The sequence below is a fragment of the Ursus arctos genome, unplaced genomic scaffold, assembly GCF_023065955.2.
Source record: "Ursus arctos isolate Adak ecotype North America unplaced genomic scaffold, UrsArc2.0 scaffold_12, whole genome shotgun sequence".
In the NCBI taxonomy this organism is placed as follows: domain Eukaryota; kingdom Metazoa; phylum Chordata; class Mammalia; order Carnivora; family Ursidae; genus Ursus; species Ursus arctos.
In genome coordinates, this window is record NW_026622786.1 from 42,694,412 (window position 1) to 42,719,688 (window position 25,277).

General features: G+C 33.6%; 1 protein-coding gene across 1 annotated transcript in view; it reads left to right on the plus strand.

The window, feature by feature from the left end:
- PIGK (phosphatidylinositol glycan anchor biosynthesis class K) overlaps positions 1-25,277 on the plus strand; it is a 111,067-nt gene that overhangs the window by 51,508 nt on the left and 34,282 nt on the right. The window contains exon 10 of the mRNA XM_026497779.4: positions 21,586-21,670. Coding sequence (XP_026353564.1) covers positions 21,586-21,670 — 85 coding nt within the window. The remainder of the gene's footprint in view (positions 1-21,585; positions 21,671-25,277) is intronic.

Genomic DNA, 25,277 nt, shown 5'->3' on the forward strand with positions numbered 1-25,277 from the left:
TAACCAGTATCCTAACTTCTATGGAATTTACTTTCTTGCTTTTCATTTTGTATCACCTAAGCATGTATCCCTAAACATTATGTTTTGATTCTTTTGCTAATATTATGTTTTTGGAATTCATTTAGGTTGTATGCAGTTGTAGTTTGTTCAATTTTTTGAGTTTTTAAAAATTGAGTATAATTTATTTACAGTATAATCACCCTTTTTTAGTATATAGTGCTGAGTTTTGACAAATGTGTACAGCTGGATAATCACCATGTTCATCCATCGCCACAAGAAATTTCCTTATGCCCTTTCTGTCCAGTCCCTTACTCATGTCCCTGGAAACCACTGATCTGTTTCCATTCCCATGTTCCTACCTTTTTCAGAATGTCATATAGATGACATTATATTCTGTACCCTTTCAAGTCTGGCTTCCTTTATTGGCATTATGGATTTCAGATTCATTCCTGTTTGTCACATGCATCAGTAGTGTGTGTTCCTCTTTAGTGCTCAATGCTCTTAGCCATTCACCAGTTGAAAAACATTTGTTTTTGCCCACCAGTTTTGGGCAATTATAAATACAGCCACTATAAACAATTACATACAAACATAAGTTTTCATTTTACTATGATGAATACCCGTCAGTAGGTTTCCTGGGTCATACGGTAGCGCATGTTTAACTTTATGAGAAACTTTCAAATTATTTTCTATTAGTCACTGTACCTTTTTGCATTCCCACAAATAGTTATTCAACATTCTTAATTATTCTTGGTATTGTCTTTTTAATTTTAGCTCTTCTAGTAGGTGTGTAGAAATACCATTATGATTTTAATTTGCATGTCCCTGATGACTGAGGATGTTGAGCATCATTTCATGTGCTTATTAGTAATTCACTTTCCATGAAGTGTCTATTCAAGTCCTCTGCTCATTTTTGAGAAAATTGGGTTGTTTGCTTTCTTCTTAATTATAAGATTTTTTTATACATTTTGGATACAAGTTCTTTGACAGATATATGTATTGCAAATGTTTTTCTTAGTCTTTGGCTTTCCTTTTCTATCCTTAATATATTTTGAAGAGTAGGAGATTTAATGTTGATGAAGTTCATTTTCAATATTTTCTTTTATGCTTTATATCCTTTGTATAAGGATTCTTAATCTAATTCAAGGTCACAAAGACTTTCTTTTATTTTCTTCTAGAAGTTTTATAGTTTTAGCTTTTATGTTTAGGCTATGCTTTAAGTTTTGAGTGTAGTGTTAAGTTGAAGTTCATTTTTTCCATATGTGTATCTAGTTATTACAGCACCGCGTATTGAAAAGATTGAATTACTTATTGGATTATATTGGCACCTTTGTAAAATTCACCTGACCACCATATATGTGAGTCTGTTTCTAGGCTCTATTCTGTTGTATTGAACCACGTATCTTTACACCAGCATTATACTATATTGATTATTTTAGCTTTATACTAAGTTTTAACATCAGTTTATATACACCATACAAACCAGTTTTTCAATGTTCTTTTGACTATTCTAGATCCTTTGTGTTTCCATGTAAATTTTAGAACCAGCTGGTCAATTTCTTTTCTTTTTGGGCAGGGATGGGGGGTGGGAGGGGGGATGGGGGAGGAACAGAAGGAGAGGGAGAGAGAGAATCTTAAGCAGGCCATGCCCAGCACAGATCCCAGTGCAGGTCTCAGTCTCACAACCCTGAGATCATGACCTGAGCCAAAATCAAGAGTTGGGTGTTTGACCTACTGAGCCACCCAGGCACCCACACCAGTTTGTCAGTTTCCTAAAAAAAAAACAAAAACAAAAACCTGCTGAGATTTTGTTTGGGACTGGATTGACTCTATATTAATTTGATGAGTATGGTTATCTTAACAATATTGAATCCTCTGATCCATAAACATACCTCTACATTTATTTAGAGTCCCTATAATTTCTCTGTATTGTTTAACAGTTTTCTGTGTGGATGTTTTCTGAACTTTTCATTAAATTTATTCCTAGTTATCTTTGTTTTTGATGCTGTTTAAGTGATATTTTAAAGTGATATTTTTATTTTTCATTTGTTGCTCAACTATAAAAGTACAATTTTTATATTTTAAAAATTATTTATTTATTTATTTTTGAGAGAAAGAGAGAGCACAAGTGGGGGAGGGGGCAAAGGGAGAAGCCGACTGCCCGCTGAGCAGTGAGCCTGATGCGGGACTCAATCCCAGGACCCTGGGATCATCACCTGAGCCAAAGGTGGATGCTTAACCAACTGAGCCACCAGGTGCCCCAATTAATTTTTATATTGACTATATTCTGGGATCTCACTGAATTTGGGTGTTTATCAAATCAAACCCAGTCAAAATGCCAGCAGGCTTTTTTATAGAGATTGACAGAATGATTCCAAAATTTATATGGAATGTAAAGAACCTATTTTAGTGTTTCTTATATTACATGAATTCTAGTCTCTATTTATAGTGTTTACTAGGAAATCAAATCAAAATTTAAATATACATATTTAGTAGAGTCATCTGTTTTAGAGCTGGGCAAAATAGACTGAGGAATATGAACTTTTGTGACCAAATAATTCACTGAATAATGCTCATAGAAATTATAAAATGATTATGAAACTATATGAACCAGAGATTCATCAGAATGGTTCAAGCAGTAGTTGACAGAATTTCTCCCCACTATTCTACATACTAGTATATTTTTTCAAAGTGATTAACTTAGTCATTTATATGATTCTATATTATCTTAAGCATTTTATTTGCCCATTTATTTTATATTGTTTTTTTTATAATTGTTAGTCACTACAGTCATTCAAGAACTCATTAAAATTTGAGAACATAAGTTAGATGTGATTATTTGATTTATAAAAACAAAACTGATAATTAACCTTGTCAGTTTGTATACATTAAAGTTTTTATTGTTATAGTTTCAAATAATGTGTTGATCATTTCATGGACAGACTTTTTAAAGCAATTTATTTCACTACCTACAATTAAACAAAAATATCCATTGAGATGGTTTATGACTTTTTTATGAGTTTTTCATGACTGAAATCAGTGTATGTGAATGATATATAGCAGAATATAGTATTGTATCCCTTTGTGTCAATAAAACTTCTCTGAATAGAAATTAATAAATACTATGTTTCTTAGGGATATTAATTTCCAACTAATGTTTATTAATGTTTAAAACTGATCAAAGCAAAGTTAATTTTAATTTAAACACTAAACATATAGGACCTAAAAAATGTAAATTGAAAAAAATCTAAAAATGATATGATATTATTTATGAAATAGAACATTACGGGTGCCAGGGTGCCTCAGTCAGTTAAATGTCTGCCTTTGGCTCGGGTCATGATCCCAAGGTCCTGGGATTGAGCCCCACATCAGGCTCCCTGCTCAGTGGGGAGCCTGCTTCTCCCTCTCCGCTGTACTCGTGTTCTCGCTTACTCTGCTCTCTCTGTCTCTCTCTCACATAAATAATCTAAAAGATGAAAATAAAACAAAGTAGAACATTAGAACTTAATCTGTTGGGCTGTTTATGGAATAAGATTCTGAATTACATGGGGAAGTAGATTGTGGGATCTTTAAGGTTTAACTCTTTGAGTCTATGTTCTGTGACTCTCTTGCCCTCCTTACGAATTATAATATTGTTGCTCTATTCCACTAAATTAAGCTTTAGTGTCTTAAATGAGTTAAATCAACTTAATGTCTATTATTTGAATAGAGGATATTATAGCGTAATAACCAAATTCCAGTCAATTCATTGGAATCAGTCAGCTCCTGAATTAAGAATATTTGTCCTTTACTAGCTGTGTACTGTGGACAAACCACATGACTTCTTTGATTCTCAGTTTCCTTATCTGTTAATGGGATTAATAACTCCACTTTATAAGACTATTAAGAGAGTTAATTTTTATTTCCCTTACAAAGGTCTTAGTTCTGTGCTCAAATATAATAAAGCGCTTAATAAGTGTTCAACATTCGTGAGAGAACATATCACATATACTGATAAGAATTATTGCTAGGATTCTAATTTTAATGTATTTTTGGCTATTTGCAAAAATTATCTATTCTACTTTTATTAATCTAGTACTAGAAAGTCCTTATTTTATATCTGGAGGTTTCTTATTTGGAGTACTACAAAGAATTGGAAAATTGTGTTTAACCAGAAGATGGCAGTAGAATTACATGTTTGTACATATGGAACAGGCCCCCCCCCCCCTTTTTTTTAATGCTCAAGATTGAGGTAGTTTGTATCTTCAAGTAAATTATGATATTTGTTTCTTCATACCAGTGACAGGAGAAAAAGACTCTTGATATTGAATTTTCACATTAAAGGATGATAAAAATTTTCTCTATATGTAAGTTGTTTTGCTTTAATAAACTATAATAATACAGAATTTTAAAAAATAGGTAAATACAACATCTTTTTGAATTGCTACTCTTCTGGCATAGTTTTAGCATATTATTAAATACTTTATCAGGAAATTGAAGGGTCATAAAAAATGTTAAGGTGTGTTTGAAGATCATTTATGATTAATTAGTAATAGGGCTAGAGCAGTTTTCATTTATAATATATCAGCGAAGAAAACTGGATTCAATATTTTAAAAATTGATTTATATATAACACTTTAAGGTTGTAGCTATTAGGCAAAGCAGGAGGCAGAAGACATTTATATTAATAATACAAATCTGTAATCCCCATTTCAGAAATTGCCATTTTTATTGAAATCATGGTATGCCTTGTTACCTGGTCTTCAAGTATTCTACAGGTGAGGTATTGCCAATTGTACCTTCTAGTGCTAGAAGGAACCTTTAAGGCAATTTGATTTAGTGGAAAGAGTATGGAGGTGAATGGACTTGAATTCAAATTCTGATTTAGTTCTCTACTTTTGTCTTCAGACACATTATTTAATCTCTCTGGAACTCAGGTATTTTATCTCTAAAGGGTGATCTACTCTCTCCCTCCAGAGTTATTGTAAGGATTGGTGATAATGTATATAAAAATGAGCATACTTTGTCAATGCCTTTTTTAAGAGCAGAGCATGTAAAACTCACGGCAACCATACTGATGTCTCTCCTCCAATGCAAAAGATAGAGTAGGAATGTTACCATCTTTATTTGGTGTACTATATAGCACTTTTTGTAGCTTGGTTTACATTTTTATCAGCCATGCTACATATTGCTCATTGATGGGAATTATTGTTAGCTTGGCCTTCCCGTATTTTTGTAATTGATTTTTTAAAAAATTTTTATTTATTTATTTGACACAGAGAGAGAGAGAGAGAGAGAGAGCATAAGCAAGGGGAGCAGTAGGCAGAGGGAGAGGGAGAAGCAGGTTCCCTACTGAGCAAGGAGCCTGATGCTGGGCTCAATCCCAGGACCCTGGAATCATGACCTGAGCCCAAGGCAGACGCTTAACCGACTGAGCCACCCAGGCACCCCTGTAATTGATTTTTTTAAAAAAATCCTATTTCAGGACTTTATGCTTATTTCATTGTGTTCTTATCTTACCAATAATTATCTTATAAATATTAGCTCATTGTTGTAGCCTGTCAGTCTTTTAGAAACTCATTCTGATATGATAATATTAGTGTTAAACTATACAGATTTTACTGTGGGGGGAAAATAAATCTGGTAAGGAACCAGAGCCATGAGTTCTTTGCCAGTAATATCTTTCATGACTGATACCAATTTTGGGGTGTGGCTGTTAAATTTATTAGAATATTACGATTTTCTCAAGGGTAATTAATTGATAGAGATTTCTTAATAAGTTTTTAAAATAAAGCCAAACTGTACCTAAAAGCTGCAAGAAAAGTCATTTATGTTTTTACTAAATTGATAATAATAAATATTATTTAAAGTATATTTTTCTTTTTAATTTTTTTTTAGAGGGGGTGGATACAGGGAAATGGGCATAGAGAGTCTTAAGCGGGCTCCATGCCCAGTGTGGAGCCTGATGTGGGGGTCGATCTCACAACCCTGAGATCATGATCTGACCTGAGCTGAAATCAAGAATCGGACACTTGACCAACTGAGCCACCCAGGCGCCCCTAAAGTGTATATATATACTTTATATACATATATACATATATATGTGTATATATATGTATTTTCTATATATGTAATAGATAAATTCCTACAAGGTAGGTAATTAAAAATGCTTATTTCAAATTTAATTTTCTCATAAAAATAAAGAAAAAACAGGAAATGGAAAACATTTGATTTTGGCTGTGTCTTGGTAGTATAAATAGTAATTAAATATTTATGTGAGAAAGGAAACATATTATGTTTCTTCATGGAACAAACATTAATAATTTTCATTTGAGCTGCAGACAACATTAATCTATCTCAACATTGACTAGTTCTGGTATTGCTTATTCTTTGTTTGAGATTCAGGTATATCAACTTCTTGTCATTTTCAATATTCCAGACTTTGTGTCCTTTCTTTAATTCTATGAAATTGTCACATATTATTCTGAAAGTACTTATGCTAAGGAAAGCACGCATATTGTTATGAAATTTTATCGGTAAGATTGATCAACCTCATTTTAACTTCGAAATTAAGCCTTTCTTTGTTCTTCATCTCATGGAATCAGCTTCTAATGTTAATTGATGTTTTCTAGTATGATTTCTCAAAAGTGAAGAACAAATGAAAATTAATGGAATAGAGTTCAAAGGGTATGATTTCACAATATGTGAATTTGTCACACGATACTAAGTGTGGATGCTGGCCGAGAATTACTTTGCTTCACACTGAGTAGTAGTGGACCTAATTTGATGGTTATGAACAACATTGCCAGTCAGAGATTCAGATACTTGGTAAGCAGTTTAAACTGGGTTGTATTAAAATTAGTATATCTAATTTTTTAAATGTTTATTCTTAAACCAAATATATGCATATTACGCATATGTATGTTGAGAGGTGGAGTAAGAACATGGTATTTTACATTTCTGTTAGGTGATTTAAGGACTGCATGCTGTAGGACAATTTTTTGCACTTTTCCTATAAGGTACTGAGACAGGTAATAATAAGCTCTATGGTGAGATATAAATTATGAGTATTAACAATCTGTGGCCTAGAAATACTTCTGTCAGTTTCTGTTGCTTGCAGTACAAGGAGTTGTAACTGTTCTAATTGCTTTGCATAAACATGATGTTGACATTTAAATCTTGTATCAAATGATAGGGAGAGCTCTAACTTTTGCTTTAAAAAATAACTGATGGTCATAGTGATTTCTTTTTAGTATGCTAAAATACTATAATATGTCTTCTAAGTCATAGAAAATGATTAAAATATATCTTGTATCACTTCAGTGTTACGGGTAGTTTTTTTTTCTTTCTAATTTGTTGAAAATTAGGCATAATAAAACCTTGAATATCTAGAAATTAGGTAACTTCTAGTAATAAAGAGTACATGAAAGTTGCCAGAGTTGGCTTTGAATATGAGAAATCCATTTTTACCTTAGATGTAAAAACGCAGCTTGACTTTAATGGCCTTTGGCATTCATAGTTTGAAATTTCATCAGAAGGAAACATTTCTCAATAAAAGAATACCCTGTAATATTCAGAATTAGATACATTTCACTTTCCCCAGCATATGAAATGAATATAAATGAGTTAGAGAGGTGGTTTGAAGTTAATAATAAAGAACAATCAATTGACTTCAGTTTCAGAATTGTTGCTGACTGCATTTTTCTGAGAAAACTCTGATGTTATAAAATACTGAGATGCTCGGTAAATTACAAAAAAAAAAGCACACTTTTAAATACATAGCTGAGCTACAAAGAAAGTAGTTGCATGGAAACAACACAGTTTGATGGATGGCGTTTCTGGCTTTTTCCAGGTTGAACTAGAACTGGTGGCATCCCTTTATTCAGTGGAAGTGCTGCACAGGTTCAGTTTTGTATATAATGTTTCTAGGTAGTTGCAGTTGGTGTTCCAAACATGCCACTTCCCTAGGCATTTGGCAACAAGCTCAGATTCTTTGTCTCCCTTTTCTAGGCCTACTTAGACTTACTATAAAAAGTATCAGTGAGTTGGGTCCCTCTCCTAAAGCCAACCCAAAATGTGTCCAGGTACACCTTAATCCATACATGCCTTTAAAAGAACCATGCTTTCTTTTGCTGTAGGCCCTTTTATATCTGAGGCAAGGTGTGTATAAGAGCCCATTGCTGAATACTGGCTCCCAGTAGGCAGCTCCACTTTCCTTAATGATAGAAAAATCTGTTGGAGGAATACATATAAGGAGCTAAAATCCAAGGGGTTAGTAAATGTGGAAGGCGAGGCTCCCCTAAATGGTAATTCCTGATATAGAAGAGTTTTGAGTTAGAACGTCTTTCTGTGAGAGTCAAAAAGCAGTGGGTCCATTTGTGGGTAGTTAGGCTCAAGAAAATAACTCTACTTAAAATTGATTACCCAGCTAAACTATGGTTAAAGAATGAACAAAGAATAAGAACATTTTCAAACATACAAAAGCTGAGAGTATTTTTAATCAATGCACCTTACTTAAACAACATCTAAAGCAGGTGTACTTCTTGAAGAAGGCAAAGGAGCTGGGAAAGTCTGAATGGAAGGAAGAATGCTGAGCTTATTAATTAGTAAAAATGGTAGGAAATTTAACAAAAGTTGAGTATGTTTTATCATGATGATAATGATAATTGGGGAAGTAAGATAAATTGAAGCGCTAATGTATTTAATAACAATAATGCATAAGAAGGAGAGGGTTAATATTGTTAATTTAAAAACAATAATACATAAGAAGTGATGAGTATTAAAGTATTCTGAGGTTTTTTTGAGGGGGAGAAGAGTAGTAAGTTTTAATAGCTTTAGACAGTAAGGTATGTATGCATTTTACTTTGAGAGTGACCACCAAATCAATAGAAAGAGAGGAAATAAGATAGAGTACAGGAGAAAAAATGGAATTAAAAAAATCAAATAGGCTGCAAAGAAGTGAAGGTGAAACAAGCAAAGACCGGAAAAATAGAAATTATGAAGTAAGAAGACAAATAATCATAATTATGTTGCTTATAACAATACATTTAAGTTAATTTTAATTAAAAGAGATCTTCATATTAGATTAAAAAAATCTTACTACAGACAGAAAACCTAATGACCTTAAATAGCTGAAAATAAAAGGATTATCAGGCAACTGCTAATCAAAAAAACTTATATGGCTCTATAAATATCGGACAAATAGATAAGGAAAAGGCATTAGCAAACATAAAGAGGGTAACTGATGGTTAAACGTCTAACTCATTAGGAAGAACATGTTAACTTTAATTACCTAATAACATAACTATAATATGTTTTTTAAATTTACATACTTAGGAGTTTGATAAATTCGCCGTTGTAGAAGAAGATTTCAACATCACATTATCAGAAACCTTTTTTCAGAAATCGATAAAAGATTTCCCCAAATGTTTTTAAATTAAAATATGAGCAACGTGATCAGTAAGCTTGGTCTGGTAGATTCAACAAATAGTGAGTAAACATTCTTCTCAAGCCCAAATGTAAAATTTTTAAAAATTGACCCATAGTTGGCCAAAAAAACAAGCATGTCTTAAAAACTGTGTAAAGTGTTAGAATCTTATGGAATCTTTTCTCCTGATCACCATATCATTGTTACAATCAATAGCAAAAAAAGAATTGTCTAAAATATATGTCTGTGGAAATTCTAATGTAAATACACTTTGAGTAATTCTTAGAATAAATAAAATATCAATGGAAATTTTAAAAACACTTAGAAATGAATAATAATGAAAATATTAACCATCAAAAGTAGTAGGATACAGTTTCTGATTCTGGATAGGATGAAAAAATTTGCAACAGGCTTATGTGATCCCACCAAGAACAACTAGAAAAAAACAGACAAAAATTATATTTTTAAAGACATGAGGGAAGTACAGAAACAATGAGGACTGAGAAGCTGAAAATCTGTAGCCACTTTTCACTGGGTTAATTTACTGATTCTGGGAGTAGGCCAAAAGTTGAGAATCTGAGTTTGGTCCAGGAAGTGGGTTACTGCTTGTGGATAGAGAAACCAGCGGAATTTTTGTTGATTGTGTGAGGCTAGAGTAACACAGTTGTCACTCAATCACAAAACCAATTTCCCTTTCAAGATATTTGCCTCAATCACATGACCAGTTTCCCTTTCAAAATATTTGCCAAATTCTGAAACTCAAGGAAAGCTAACTGCTAAGCAGGAAATCTCTAAAACGAGAGCTGAATTCACTAGTCTTGTAATTCTGATGAGATGAAGGTCTTCAGGGTGAGAGTTCCCTAAGAATATCTCAGCTGAGGGTTGACAGTTATGGGGACAGTGAATTGACACACAATTTATAGTTACTTTTCCTGTTGGGTATAGTTTTTGATTCTGGGTGCAGCAAGAATAGAAATTGGCAAACTACAGCCCATTTGCCAGCCAAATCTGGCCTGCTGCCTATTTTGTAAATAAAGTTTCATCGGAAAATAGCCATATTCGTTCCTTCATTTGTTTACACATTGTCTATAGCTGCTTTCATGCTATAAATGGCAAAGTCGGGTAGTTGTGACAGAGATTGTATGGCCGAAAAGCATAAAATACTCTCTGGCCCTTTACAGAAAAAAGTTGTTCACCTCTACACTAGAGGAATCTGGGTTTGATCTCTGATAAGGGTCACTAATGGGGACCGAGTGACCAGTAAAACTTTTGGCAGTTTAGTGGGCCTAGAGTGCCTAATTCTGAAGCTACACAGGACAACAGGACAAAAATCTAAACCAGAAACCTTTGAAAAGCATAGTGGAATTTTCTGTGTCTATCTGTATTGAGGAGACGAGGACCTGCCAGGCTTCAGTTTAAACCTTGAAGGTCCTTACCACAAGAATAGGGGCAAATTAAAGGTAGAATGGGTCTTATTAAAATTGTAAGGCAGTTTTAATTCAGTTCAGTCTCTGGTTGAATGGAAGTCATCAGACCCCCACTCTCCAGGTGCCTAGTGGAGGAAAGTGTGGATCTTTACAGACGGGAAATAGCATTGTCAGTAGGTTTTTTATTTATCAGTATGATCAATCAAAAATTACTGGGTACATACAAGACAGTACACTATGACCATATACCAAGAGTAAAACAAAAACAAACATAATATAGAAGTGGACCAAGAAGTGATCCAGAACTTGGAGTTAGTAGATAAGAACCTTGTAAGTTCATATTAAACCATATTTTTAATATGTTCAAGAAAAAAGGGAAAAAATTCTTGAAAACAGGTGAAAAGATAGGGAAACACCAGAGAATATGAATATATCTAAAATAATGAAATGAACATTCTAGAATTGAAAAATGTAGTATCTGAACTAAAGAACTCCATGAATGGCTTAATATCAAATTGGATGCATCAGAAAACAGGATTAGTGTGCTTGAAGACAGTTCAATAGAAAATATCCAAACTGAAGCAGAGAAAGAAACAAACAGAAAAGAGAGTAAGAAACAATAGATTCAGTAAAACAGTGTAACATGTATAAATAGTGTCATAAACTAGAGGGCAGATTGAAAATAGAGAAGAGTCAATAGTTAAGGAAATAATGACCAAAACTAATGAAATACATCAAAACACATTCAGCTACCTCTGCTAACCCTAAGCTAGATGAACCACAACTTGGCACATCATAGAATGCTGAAAAATCATAAAGAAAAATCTTTAAAGTCCACCAGAGAAAAAAAGACATGTTACCTTTAATACTGACATAAACAGTGGAAACCAAAAACAGTAGAATAACATGCTTAAAGTGCTGAGAGGAAGAAAACTTCTAATCTATAATTCCATACACAACAAAAATATCTTCCAAAAATGAAGGTGAAATAAGATGTTTTCAGACAGATAAAACAGGATTTGTTGCCAGTGCACCTGAACTAAAATAAAAATAGATGGAGTTCTTCAGCCAGAAATAAAATGATCTTAAAGGGAAACACAGAAATTCAGTAAGGAGTGAAGAGAAACAGAAAAGGTGAATGTATCATTTAATATAATCACATATTGATGAGACCAAAAAAAAAAAAAAAAAGATCTCATTGAGTTAAAAAATATTTGTAGAGTTAAAATATATAACATCAGTAATGCAAAAGACAGATGGATAAATGGAAGTGTAAAATCTATTCTTACGGGAGAAATGGTAAATGTAATCAGTTTGATAGACTAATGTACAAGGTAACCGCTATAATAAGGGTAAATATATGTATCATTACCATGTTAAAAGAGGAAAAAAGGATTAATAAGATATTTGGTTAATTCAAAAGAAGAAAGGAAGGAAAAAGAACATCAAACAGATGGGAAATAGAAAATAGTTATAAATCCAGCAATATCAGTTATGAAATTAAATATAATTAGACCAAATACCCCATTTGAAAGGATAAGTGGTCATACTAAATTAAAAACAAAACCACAAAATGTGAAATTTTCAATATAAGGGCACAAAAGTCACATGGAATGTGCCTAAAGTAGTATTTAGAGGGGATTTAGGAAAAAAGTAAGTAAAAGAAATAAGTTAACCATTCAAGTAAAAAAAAAAAATTGCTTTTTTTTTCCAATTGTAAAACATATATGCCCTCTCCCAACAAACTGCCAACAAACATTAGGCTTAAATGGTTTTTACCTCTGACATCTCCCAAACGCACGTTGAGCTGACATTTATAAATGTCCACATTTAGTGGAACTATTTAATTTTAAAACCAAAACTAGATAAGAAGAGTATGAAAAAAGTATAGAGCCAGCCTCACTTATGATCACAGATGTATAAATCTTAAATAAAATTCAAATCCAGTAAATTATTTAAAAAATTATAAATAAAAATACTTCCTGACCAAATAGAAGTTCTTAAAATTGCAGGGATGGTTTAGGATTCGAAAATATATTAATGTATTTCATCATATCATTACACTAAATAAGAATTATTTTGATACAGAGAAATCATGTGACTGAAACTCATCAATCAACAATGATGAAAAAAAGGCAACATGGCTTAGAAATAAAAGGGAGCTGTCTTGACTTAATAAAGGCTATGTATCTAAAGCCAGCAACAAATATTATACTTAGGATTGAATCTTACTTATTTATTATTTTTTTAAAAGATTTTATTTATTTTATTTTGAGAGAGAGAGTGAGTGAGGGAGAAGCAGACTCCTGGCTGAGTAGGGAGTCCGACACGGGGCTCGGTCCCAGGACTCTGGGACCATGACCTGAGCAGAAGGCAGATGCTTAACCAACTGAGCCACCCAGGAGCCCCAAGATTGAATATTTAGAAACATCTCAGTAAAATTCGGACAAGATAAGGATGCGTGCTATAATTTCATCAATTCATCATTTGTACGAAAAGTCCCAACTAATGCAAAGAGCACAAGGGGACAAGGGAAAAGATAGGAGGTGTAAGAATCAGGAAGAGACAAATTTTCCCTGTTTTTTTACAGACCATATAATAGAAAATCCAGAGAATCTACCATCTCATAATTATTAAACTTAGTAAGAGTAGAGAAATAGGAATAGGGAAAGATGTCATGCTACCCAAAGCATAGCAAATTTTAAAAGATTGATAAGGGTTTACTGCAACAAAATTAAAATATATATAGTAAAAAAAAAAGTAAACAAAGTTAAGAGAAAGTGTGAGTGCAATTATTTGCAACATACATGTCAAAGAATTCTGTCCAAATTATATAAATAAATCTGCATAATGATTTAAAAAGAAAAGACAAGCCAATAGAAAAATGACCAAAGGAAATATGTTTGGAAAAGAGGAAACACTGTTGTTTGGTGACCATTTAGATATATTTTTTAAAAGATTTTATTTATTTATTCATGAGAGACAGACAGAGGGAGGCAGAGGAAGAGGTAGAGGGAGAAGCAGGCTCCCCGAAGATCAGGAAGCCCAATGTGGGGCTTGATCCCAGGACCTGGGATCATGACCCGAGCCAAAGGCAGATGCTTAACCGACTGAGCCACCCAGGTGCCCCTAGATATGTTTTAAAAAAGTAAGTATAAATTTAAAAAATGAGATACTATTGTAGAAAATTCAGAGGTAGTGATGGAGGGAAATAGGAACTTACACATTTCTGGTGGCAGTGTAAATTGATACAGTCCCTCTGGATAGCAATCTGGTTGTTTCTAGCAAAATTTAAAATGTGTATAAGTTATGCCCTAGCAAATCCATCTTCTAAATAATTACTCTAGAATAGGGGTTGGCAAACTTTTCCTGTAAAGGACCGGGTAGTAAATATCTTAACCTTTGTAGGTCATACAGTCTTGGTTGTAAATACTCTTCTGTTATAGTGCAAAAGCAGTCACAGATAATATAATAACAGGTGAGTGTCTGTGTTAAAGTAAAAATTTACTTATAGATACCAAAGTCTGAATTTTATGTGTTTAATTTGTTATGAAATAATATTTTTTTAAATTTATTTTTTCAACCACTAAAATATGTACAAACCATTCTTAGCTCATAGGACATACAGTAACAGGCAACATGCCAGATCTGGCCCGTGTGCTGCAGTTTGCCCCTAGAACATCTGTTGCACATGTAGACAAAGTAGCCTGGAAGGATATTTATTGCAACATTATTTCTAATATATAATTGAAAGCAGATGTCTATTAATATTGGAATATCTAAGTAAAATGGAGCATTTTCATATTATACCATGTATCTATTAACAGGAACAAACTAGATTGATAATCACATCGACGTGCTTGGATTTCAAAACAATATTAAATGAAAGCAGCAAGTGGCTCAGTTATATGTAGAATATAATTTATTAATGAAACTATAGATATTCTATATACTTTTCATGTATCACAGATGTATGTAATAGCAAAATAAAATGGCCAGAATAATACACATAAAACTGTAGTTATATGTACTTAATAGAGTGCCTACTGCAGGGTAAAGTGCTCAATAATTTTGACAGGTTCCCTCTGACCACCCCCACACTGCTATTTTATAATTGCTTTTGACTCTAAAAGGCAATTTCTTATGTATACAAGTTAGCTGGTTTTGTGAACTTTTGGAAAGCCTGCCTACAACTTCTACCAGACAAGAGGTTACTTCTGAAGTCCCTCAGTGAGGACTAGAGCTTGGTTTTCAGGGATTTTGTTAAAAGTGCTTGACTGAGTTGCTCAGGAGGTATTCTTTTTTTAACTGGTGTGTACATTTTTTATACCATACTGCAAGCTGACAGAAAATAAGATGCATTTCAACAGTTGGGCCATAAGTTAATGTAACTTAGTTCTCTTGGGAATTAACTCTCTGTTTTCTACCTCTAATTATGTCTCTTTTCCCTGGTTCATCTTCTTCCTTGTGCTTCCTCTAAGTAAGTAATAGTCAAAGTTATGTTTTAATATCTTCTTTTATAAGTTTTTAGTTTGATAATTACAAGAATGATGATGCTGCAAGTTTAGGAGGGGATCTCATTTCAAAGAAAATGTTGCATTAGATTGTCATCTCGTGATATAACCAATATTCACAAAAAAAATCTTCAGTGACTCTTGAGAACTTTCTGGAGTTGTAATAGTATTTTATGTTTGTCTCGATTAACCAATGTATTTGAGTTTCTTTTCTCCCTTCTTTAAACTTTCAGGAATGTCATAGGGCCCAGGTTTGTCAAGTGTATCTTGTACAACAATATATGTTGTCAATTGTATGAATGCTTGGGCATTTTTAAAAATACAGTTTAGGAGTGGAAATTTTTCCATCTTTTTTTGAAAAACAAGATTATATTAAGAAATTAATTTGGTTTCTTTATATACTTTTAGTTTCAAGTAATGACTTTGAGTTATCATGTTCAAGAGGCTACACGAACTTTGGCTAGCTTCCTGTTTTTGATATGTTTTGAGAATTTCTTCTTAGTGATTTTGGATTTTGGATCACCGTAGGTGATGTGTCTTGAATTATTATTATTTTTTTAAGATTTTATTTATTTATGTGACAGAGAGACAGCCAGCAAGAGAGGGAACACAGCAGGGGAGAGGGAGAGGAAGAAGCAGGCTCCCAGCTGAGGAGCCCGATGTGGGACTCGATCCCGGAACTCCGGGATCACGCCTTGAGCCGAAGGCAGACGCTTAACAACTGCACTACCCAGGCGCCCCTTGAATTATTTTTTTGATCTTCTTAATTTTTAGTTTGTACTTGGCATAGCACACTGTCTCTGCTTTCTTCTTCTTTTTTGTTGGACATATTTCCTGTGTTTGAAAAGGTACCTTGGTGTTCTGCTCACAGTAAGCTTTGTCATTTTATACACAAATAACCTAATCTCAATATGGCATTAAAGAATAAAAATCTTACCTGCTTCTGAATCAGAGACGGTCTCATATATGGACAGAGTAAGTAGTTTTACAGTGTCATTTTAGGTGTGCTTGGATAGCACAGAAAGATTTTTGAGGGCATCAGTGACAGAATAAAAGAACACAAGAGATGAAGGTTTGTAAAGACCAACTTTATAGGTGTCAGAATTTTGCCAGCAGTATTTTATTTAGTTATACAGAGGATTTGGATAATAGTTCAGTTTGACATGGTAGCATCATTATATTGGATCTAAAACCCTTTTATAGTATAAACAAATTCCACTTACTGTGGTTTTCTACAAAAGCACAGTTTAGAAAAAAGTGGTTGAGTAAAAAAAGGAATACACAGCTTTTTCTGCATAGAAATCACTCCCTTGTTAAGTTATTTAGTAGATTTTAGTGAAGGATCTTGGAAAAAGGTAATAGAAAAATTACATCCTTTTAGGTGGGGCTCAAAATATTAAACAAAAGGAATACTAGGATGGTTTTAAGAAAGAGAACCTTACCATATTGCAAGAGAAAATTCCCAGTTTTCTTAGGATGGCAGCCATATATACATTGAAATTAACATTTGTAGTTTTCTCCCTTTCTGAATTATACTGTAAGCATGAACTACTTGATCAGAGGCCTGGCCTCTGGATTTGGGAGATGGGGCTTAGAAAGTGTGGCTGACCTTAGGTGACAATTTGGGGAAATCGCTCATTCTGAGAGAATGGGAGATACCTTACAAGGGATGAGGGAAGGGTTCCATTGAAGGCTTGGTGGTAAAAGGAAAGAAAGAAGCAGTTGAAGATAAGGGTCCAAAGGAAATAAGATAATTTTTTTAAAAAGACCACCACCACCACCACCACAAAAAATACCATTTTTTAAAGAATCTACAGTTCACTGTAGCCACAGAGGAGGGTGCTCTTGAATTGAGAAACCTAGTAAGCCAACTTAATCTCTCTTCTCATCACAAGGTAACTTGCTCTTGCTGATTCTGGAGAAAACCAATACAAATAATCTTCAACAGAGAAAGAAGCCAAGATCTGCATAAAATTGCTATAAAAAAGCAAAATTTAAATAACACCTTCTACACACACACACACACACACACACACACACACACACACAGAGGGGTTAGGGAGAGAGAGAACAAAAGGAAAAATAAAAACAGAAAAGAAATGCCACAAAGCAAGAAATTTGAAACACAGCACTCGAACATGAATAACCTATATTAAACAAGCAGTTGCATTGTGAAAGGACACTATGAATCAGAGTTCCAAAACTCACAATTGAAACGGACAAACAACAGGAAGATGTATGAAACAGGAGCTGATTGAACTCTGGAAGGAAATCGACAGAAAAAGACAAAAATCATTTCAGAAATGAAAACTAAATTACAAGGTACCCAAGGGAAGATAGATATTACCAAAAGTTCAGTAAGAGACATAAAGAAGAGAAATGAAAAAGAGTCAAGAAAATGAAACTGAAATAAGAGAGCTGAAAGGATCAGAGAGAGAGTGATAGAGAAAATCCAATATATTTAGTTCAAGATCTCAAACTAGAAAAACAAATGGAAAATGAACAGACATAACATTTAAAATAATAAAAAAAACTTCTCTGAAATAAAAAAGAGATCTTCGTCTCTATATTGAAAGGGGTCCTGTGTGCCTGGGAGAACTGATCTAGAACAACTGACTTAGCTATATCCTATGTCCAAGTATTAGAAGTTAAAAGGATAAAAGGATCACCCATGCCTCCAAGCCAAAACATGAAAATACATTTAAAATTTAAAATATATTAAAAATGAAAATAATTAAAATTGAAAGAAAATCACCTTTGATATCACACTTCTAGCAACATATAAAGTGAGAAAATGATGGACATTTTTAAGAAATTCAAAATGAGAAATAATTGTAATTTATTGTGAAAACTGAATAAGTAAAAAAATTTCTAAGTCCATAGTGATAAGTGATACAAAGATTACTTGTGAATTATACTTAGAGTGACTTTTTAAAAATGTCCTACAGTTATTAAGAAAATTTTCAAACCTACCCTTGATGCATGGTAAAGTGTTTAGATGTGAACTGTCATGATATCTGCAACTTACTTTCAGATGTTTCAGAAAAAAATAAAACAGCAAGAAGAAAATACAGAAATGTGTCTGGAATTTTTCATACTAACTATTTGGCATTTTTAAGAAGTCACTCAAGGAGTACCTGGGTGGCTCAGTCAGTTAAGTGTTCAACTCTTGGGGCGCCTGGGTGGCACAGTGGTTAAGCGTCTGCCTTCGGCTCAGGGCGTGATCCCGGCGTTATGGGATCGAGCCCCACATCAGGCTCCTCTGCTATGAGCCTGCTTCTTCCTCTCCCACTCCCCCTACTTGTGTTCCCTCTCTTGCTCGCTGTCTTTCTCTCTGTCAAATAAATAAATAAAATCTTAAAAAAAAAAAAAAGTGTTCAACTCTTGGTTTCAGCTTAGGTCTTGATCTCAGGGCCACTAGATCGAGCCCCATATACGGCTCCTCACTGGGCATGGAGCCTACTTAAAAAAAAAAAAAAAAAAAAGTCAAAGCAAATTGCTAGATTTCCAATATTTTTGTATCTTTTACAGTTATTGAGAAACATTTTGTGAATTAAATGTATTCCATCTTACACATTGTTACTTTACATTTTTGGAATAAACAAGAAGGGAGTGTCTTTTTCATATTTCTTTATACTCTTAGAATTACTGCAGTGATTTAATCTTTTTTCATTTGTTTCAGCAGATATTTATTGAACTGGCTGGTGCCTTAACAGGACTCAAGGCAGTGGCACTGAACTGTATTGAGTAGTCATTGTATTCTTCCCCTCCACAGGCACACAGTAAAAAAGAAACAAACAAACACAAATGCATGCCAATTTCACTTAGAAATCTCTGATGATTAAGGAAAAATTTTTTGTTGAATGATTTTTTTTGATGATTGAATTGTTAGAGCTATTTATATATCCTTGATACAAATCCTTTTTCAGATATATGATTTGCAAAAATTTTCTCTCATTCTGTAGGTTGTTTTTTCAATTTCTTGATAGTGTCTTTTGAAGCACAGACGTTTTAAACTTTTTTTTTAAAAGATTTATTTATTTTATGGAAAGAGAGAGAGAGTGGGTACAAGCAGGGGTAGGGGCAGAGGGAGAAAGAGAATCTTCAGTCAGACACCCAACTGAGTGAGCCACCCAGGGGTCCCAGAAGTTTTAAATTTTGATGATATTCATTGTATCTATTTTTCTTTTGTTGCTTAATATGTGTTTTATATACCTAAACATATAGACTTCTTAAATGTACATGTGAAATTGTACATTTTAAAATAATGGTTTTTTGGTAATGGACATTGATTTTGTTTTATTTTTAATTGTGGTAAAATGCAATGTATTAGTCTGCTAGGACTGCCATAATGGAGTACTACAGACTGGGTGGCTTAAATAACAGAAATTTATTTTCTCACAGTTCTAGAGGCTAGAAGGCCAAGATCAAGGGGTTGGCAGGATTGGTTTTGTCTAAGGCCTTTCTCCTTGACTTATTATAGATGGCCACATCTTCCCTTGGTGTCTTCATTTGGTCGTTACTCAATCTGCCTCTGTGCCCTGATCTTCTCTTCTTATAAGGACATTATCACATTGGATTAAGGCCTATGCCAATGACCTCACTTAACCTTAATTACAGCTTTAAAAGACCCTATTATGACTCATATTCTGAGGCACTTGTTCAACATATGAATTGTGGGGGGGACACAGTTCAGCCCATAATGTATATGTAACATGAAGTTTACCATTCTAATCATTTTTAATATCCATTTCAATTATCATGAACCATCATCACTATCTCCAGAGCTTTTTTCATCTTTAATACAGAAACTACCTTTTATTTTATTTTATTTTATTTTATTTTATTTTTTATTTTATTTTATTTTATTAACATATAATGTATTACTTGTTTCAGGGGTACAGGTCTGTGATTCATCAGTCTTACACAATTCACAGCACTCACCATAGCACATACCCTCTCCAGTGTCCATCACCCAGCTCCCCCATCCCTCTCACCCTCCTTCACTCCAGCAACCCTCAGTTTGTTTCTTGAGCTTAAGAGTCTCTTATGGCAGAAACTATCCTTTAAACAATAACTTTCTGTTCTCTCCACCTTTGCTCCTGACAATCACCGTTCTGCTTTCTGTCCTTACAAAACAGTGTTTCAAGACAATTTTTTATCATGAGTGAGTCTTCAAAATCCCCCAAATTAATTATTTTTATACTAAATCTGCAAGGTATACACAAGCTTTTACCTAGTTAAGAGGTTCTTTAAGTTCTTAAATCATAGGCAATATTTTGTCCTTGTTTATCTGCCTTTTTGTCTGGAGAGATTCCGCATTTTTCATCATCACATTCCTTAACTGCAGCCCTAGAGACTTAGAACAGTCTTGTTTGGTTATTTTTGAAGACAAATCAAGGTTTCAATTTTTAAAATTTAATTTTTAAGTTGATAAGTTGCTGTGCAATTTACAGAAAAAATGGATAAAGGAGGCTTAAATATGTTTAGGTCTTCCTGTTTTGAAATCTAATGCTTATTTCCTATTTCATAAAAGGGTCAATAATTTTTTAAAAACATTTTATCTAATTCTCTTCATTTGGGGAGATTTTATTGTTACTGTGTACTTTACTATTTTGTACTATATTAAGTCTGTATTATGTTAACTCTATCTCACTGTAAATGTGGATGTTAAAATATTTTTCATATATAATAATATTGTAGTTACTGTTTTCATTTTATTCATATATTCATTCAGCAAACATTTATTGAGTATTAATATACAAGATAGAGTAAGACATGATTTTTGTCTTCAGGGAGGTGAAAAATATATCTAGACAGGTTTAAATAATTATATTTGAAAGAAGAGTAAGTAAAGAAGGAATTGGTGGTTGGTCCCAATAGGAAACAGAATGGGGAGTATCAGAGAAGCATAGAGCTGCAAGGATGTGGCTGAAACAACAGACTGGTACATAGAGAAGGAGTTGCATAGTTTTAAGTCTCAAGAGTAAAAGACAGGATCTGAGAATATTAGATGATGTTAACTAATCTTATTACATAGTCATTAAATGCATTCTTAATGTACTTAACGTCATTTAAAAATTATCACTAGGTGGTTTTTCATAGATTTTAATAAATACTGATTATTTCAGAAACATTATAGATTTTTAATAGTTTTCATATTTGGCATATTTAAATATTTGCTGTATTTAAAAATAGTATTTACCTGAGCCACGGTTTTTTAATGCCTTTTTTCCAGAGATAAGAAAGACTGGATGGATGAGGAACTAATGGAACCACTGAAATATGCTGAACAACTTCCTGTAGCTCAGATAATACACCAGGTTTGCTTCCCCCATTTTATTCTTTTGAAAGAAACAAGATTTTTAATCTTTGAAAAGTAATTGCCTTTGTTAGGTTTTTCAGAATCAATGTGGTGTAGCTGAAAGGCATTCCAGGCCATCTATCCCTATTTAGACTCCACCTATTACAGTTGGAAGTCTCATTCAAAGCACAGTATTAAAAGGCTACTTGCTGTGCATAATGGAATTCTTACTTATATAAAATACAGGGTACAATCAGAATTATCTTTTGTTCATTACTTAACAACAAGACTTAATTTCAGAAAACTTTCATTTGAACCACTGTAGCACTTGTTAGTGACAAGGAAAAAGAGCTGAAAAATTGTCATTTGGTGTAATTTTTTTGAGTAGCTAAAATAAGAAAACAATCTTTCCTTACTTCCTTCACCCTACCCCATTATCAACTCTTGTAAAGTGTAATTCTGAATGTCATGTGGGCAGGTTTTTTTTTTTTTTTTTCATTTCCAATTATAATGACTCTATCATCCATTCTGCATAACTATAATCTTAGAGAAGGCGGTGTGGTGGGTATTTAAACTAAGATTTTATGGTGTGATTTTGACAGAATGTAAAGTCTGGCTCTGCCCTGGCCAGAATCTGAGAATTTTAAGTGGTCTATTGACAAGAGTCAGGGCCTTCATATCTGCCAGATTTTTCAGAATCTATAGATTATAGAAAATATTAAAAGCCCTTAAATATCAGAATATATCAGAATTTTAGGTGACTGTTAATTATTATTATTAGTCTTTCCATATGTCTTTGTCAACCAAAAGGATTTTCATTTAGCGGATTTGGTTAGAAGTTCTGGTTTGAGCTTATTAAAAGAAACAGGCTTTTACTTTAAAATGTTGGCTATATAGATCTTTTCATTGACATTGAAATTTAATATTAAATTCTATGAGAAATTACAAAAAAAATATGACCAAAAATTTACTGCTTTGGGAAGCCTATCTGGGTTTGGTAATCAGGTCCAGTTTATATGTCAGGAATTCCCCAGTGTTGTCAGAGCTTAAATGACCTAACAGCCTGCAAATGTCACATTTAAAATTCTGTCTTCATGCCTGACTCTCAGCATAAATGAATTAAACAGCAGAGCAGGCAGCAAGTCAATATGTTCTTAACAGTAAGAGTGAGCAATGAAACAGTTTGTGGTTTGTTCAGAATAGGTAAATAGAATCTGCCCAGAGCAGTTCACCTGGAATAAAATCTGAAACAGGAAACAAGAATTAACCTTTAGGATGGTTGACCAGATGAAATGTCAGTCATATTTTTATAGCATGAATGAACCAGTAAACTATGCTTTATGTAACAGCTGCATTTTGCTATTATACACTGTATAAATTCAAAGATGAAAAATTTTGACCATGGTAAAAATTTATATTATGATATTTTTGGCAATACAAGAAGCTATATTAATTTTAACAGTGAATTATAATATTATAATGAAAATTATATAGTACCTATAGTTACAAAATTTCAATTTTTAATAAGTTTGCAGGATAAGGATTTATTTTATTTTTACTGAATAAAATTAATTCTGTTCTCAAGGGGTAATCAGGAAAGGGCATTGTTAAACCAGGCTCTTATTTTTTTTTTTTTTTTTAAAGATTTTATTTATTTATTCGACAGAGATAGAGACAGCCAGCGAGAGAGGGAACACAAGCAGGGGAAGTGGGAGAGAAAGAAGCAGGCTCATAGCGGAAGAGCCTGATGTGGGGCTCGATCCTGTAACGCCGGGATCACGCCCTGAGCCGAAGGCAGACGCTTAACCGCTGTGCCACCCAGGCGCCCCATAAACCAGGCTCTTATTTACTCTTCTTGTTATTTCCTTTTACTGACAGTAGTACAACGTTGGGACTGTTACTATCATCTGTCCAAGTGGTCTTTAAGAAATATAGGAGTTACGTTGCTAGAAGTTCACTTATGAGTGAATTATTTGAAAGCAGTTTTTTCCTCTAAGAAAATAGTAATACATGTGCTAATTAGGTTCAGCCAGTCCCTCAGAAGCTTTTTAATCTATAATATATCCAAATTATAGCATGATAGTCATATATATGTAACCTCCACTTGTTGCTGTTTCTACACTATAAGTAACTATTTTCCTCTACTCTTGATTCCTGCCTATTTTGGAACATGTATCATTTCTGTCTGAAATAACATTATTTATTCATATGTCTTTCATCTCTTATTTGATTGTCTTTCTGGACATTCTTGATTTCTTGATATTCCTTTCAGCATCTTACCTTGTGCCACATATGCATATATCTGAATATATGGAGATGTATTTTTAATGGTACAGTGAGAGCCAGCAGCACCTCTTTTCACTACTACCCAGACATCAGAAGCCAGAGCCTCTCACTAGTAGCACAGTTTAGAAGCTGCAGGAGAGGAGGAGCAGGGACAGGGACTATAACATAAGGAATAACTTGAGAAATGGAAGAGAGAGGAATGGATCTCAGTATTCTGTGTAGTTAATTTCTTTTTCTTTTTTAAACTATTTTATTTATTTATTAGTCAAAGAGAGAGAGCATAGGCAGGGAGAACAGCAGGCAGGGGAAGAAGCAGGCTCCCCACTGAGCAGAGAGCCCAATGAGGGACTCGATCCCAGGACCCTGGGATCATGACCTGAGCCAAAGGCAGATGCTTAACCAACTGAGCCACCCAGGCGTTCCTCTGTCTGATTAATTTCTTGTGTATGTTACTTAAATAGCATTTTACAGTCACGAGCTAAGCAAGATTCTTAGTGTTGCCATTTTATACTGCCAAATTATTTACCATTTTTAGGTGTCCTAGCAATACAATTAGGTAACACAAGAGACTCAAATTATAAACAATAGAATTAATAAAAGAATCTGGTAAGATAGCTAGATATAAGATAAATTAAACTGATAGCGTCTCTGTATTTGTGGTAATCACACAGAATGGAAATGGGAAATTTTTTCTTTCACAATAATGAAAAGAACCATAATATACTTAGGAATAAATTTAACAAGTAAACCACAGGACCTATGTAATGCGAATTATAGAAACATACCATGTTTCGTAAACAGACATACCAAATACTTGATGGGCTGCAGGGAACTTAATATCATAAAAGTATAATTTTTTCCAAATTAGCAATTCTAATTAGAACAGAAGCAAAAAAATGTTTTTAATGGTAGGAAAATATTGACCACATAGTTCATGTGGAAGAACAAACATCCAGTAGTAAGCTAAAAAGGGAGATGCATCGGGGCACCTGGGTGGCTCAGTCGTTAAACGTCTGCCTTTGGCTCAGGGCGTGATCCCAAGGTCCTGGGATCGAGCCCCACATCAGGCTCCTCCGCTGGGAGCCTGCTTCTTCCTCTCCCACTCCCGCTGCCTGTGTTCCCTCACTCGCTGGCTGTCTCTCTCTCTGTCAAATAAATAAATAAAATCTTTAAAAAATAAATAAATAAAAAAATATAAATAAAAAGGGAGGTGCATCTGCCTTACCCAGATATCAGAACAGAGCCACTAGAATTAGATACATATGAGCAAAGGAATAGACATATTTGTCTATTGGGACAAAGGAATAGACAAGTGGATTAATGGAATATAATGGAAGAGT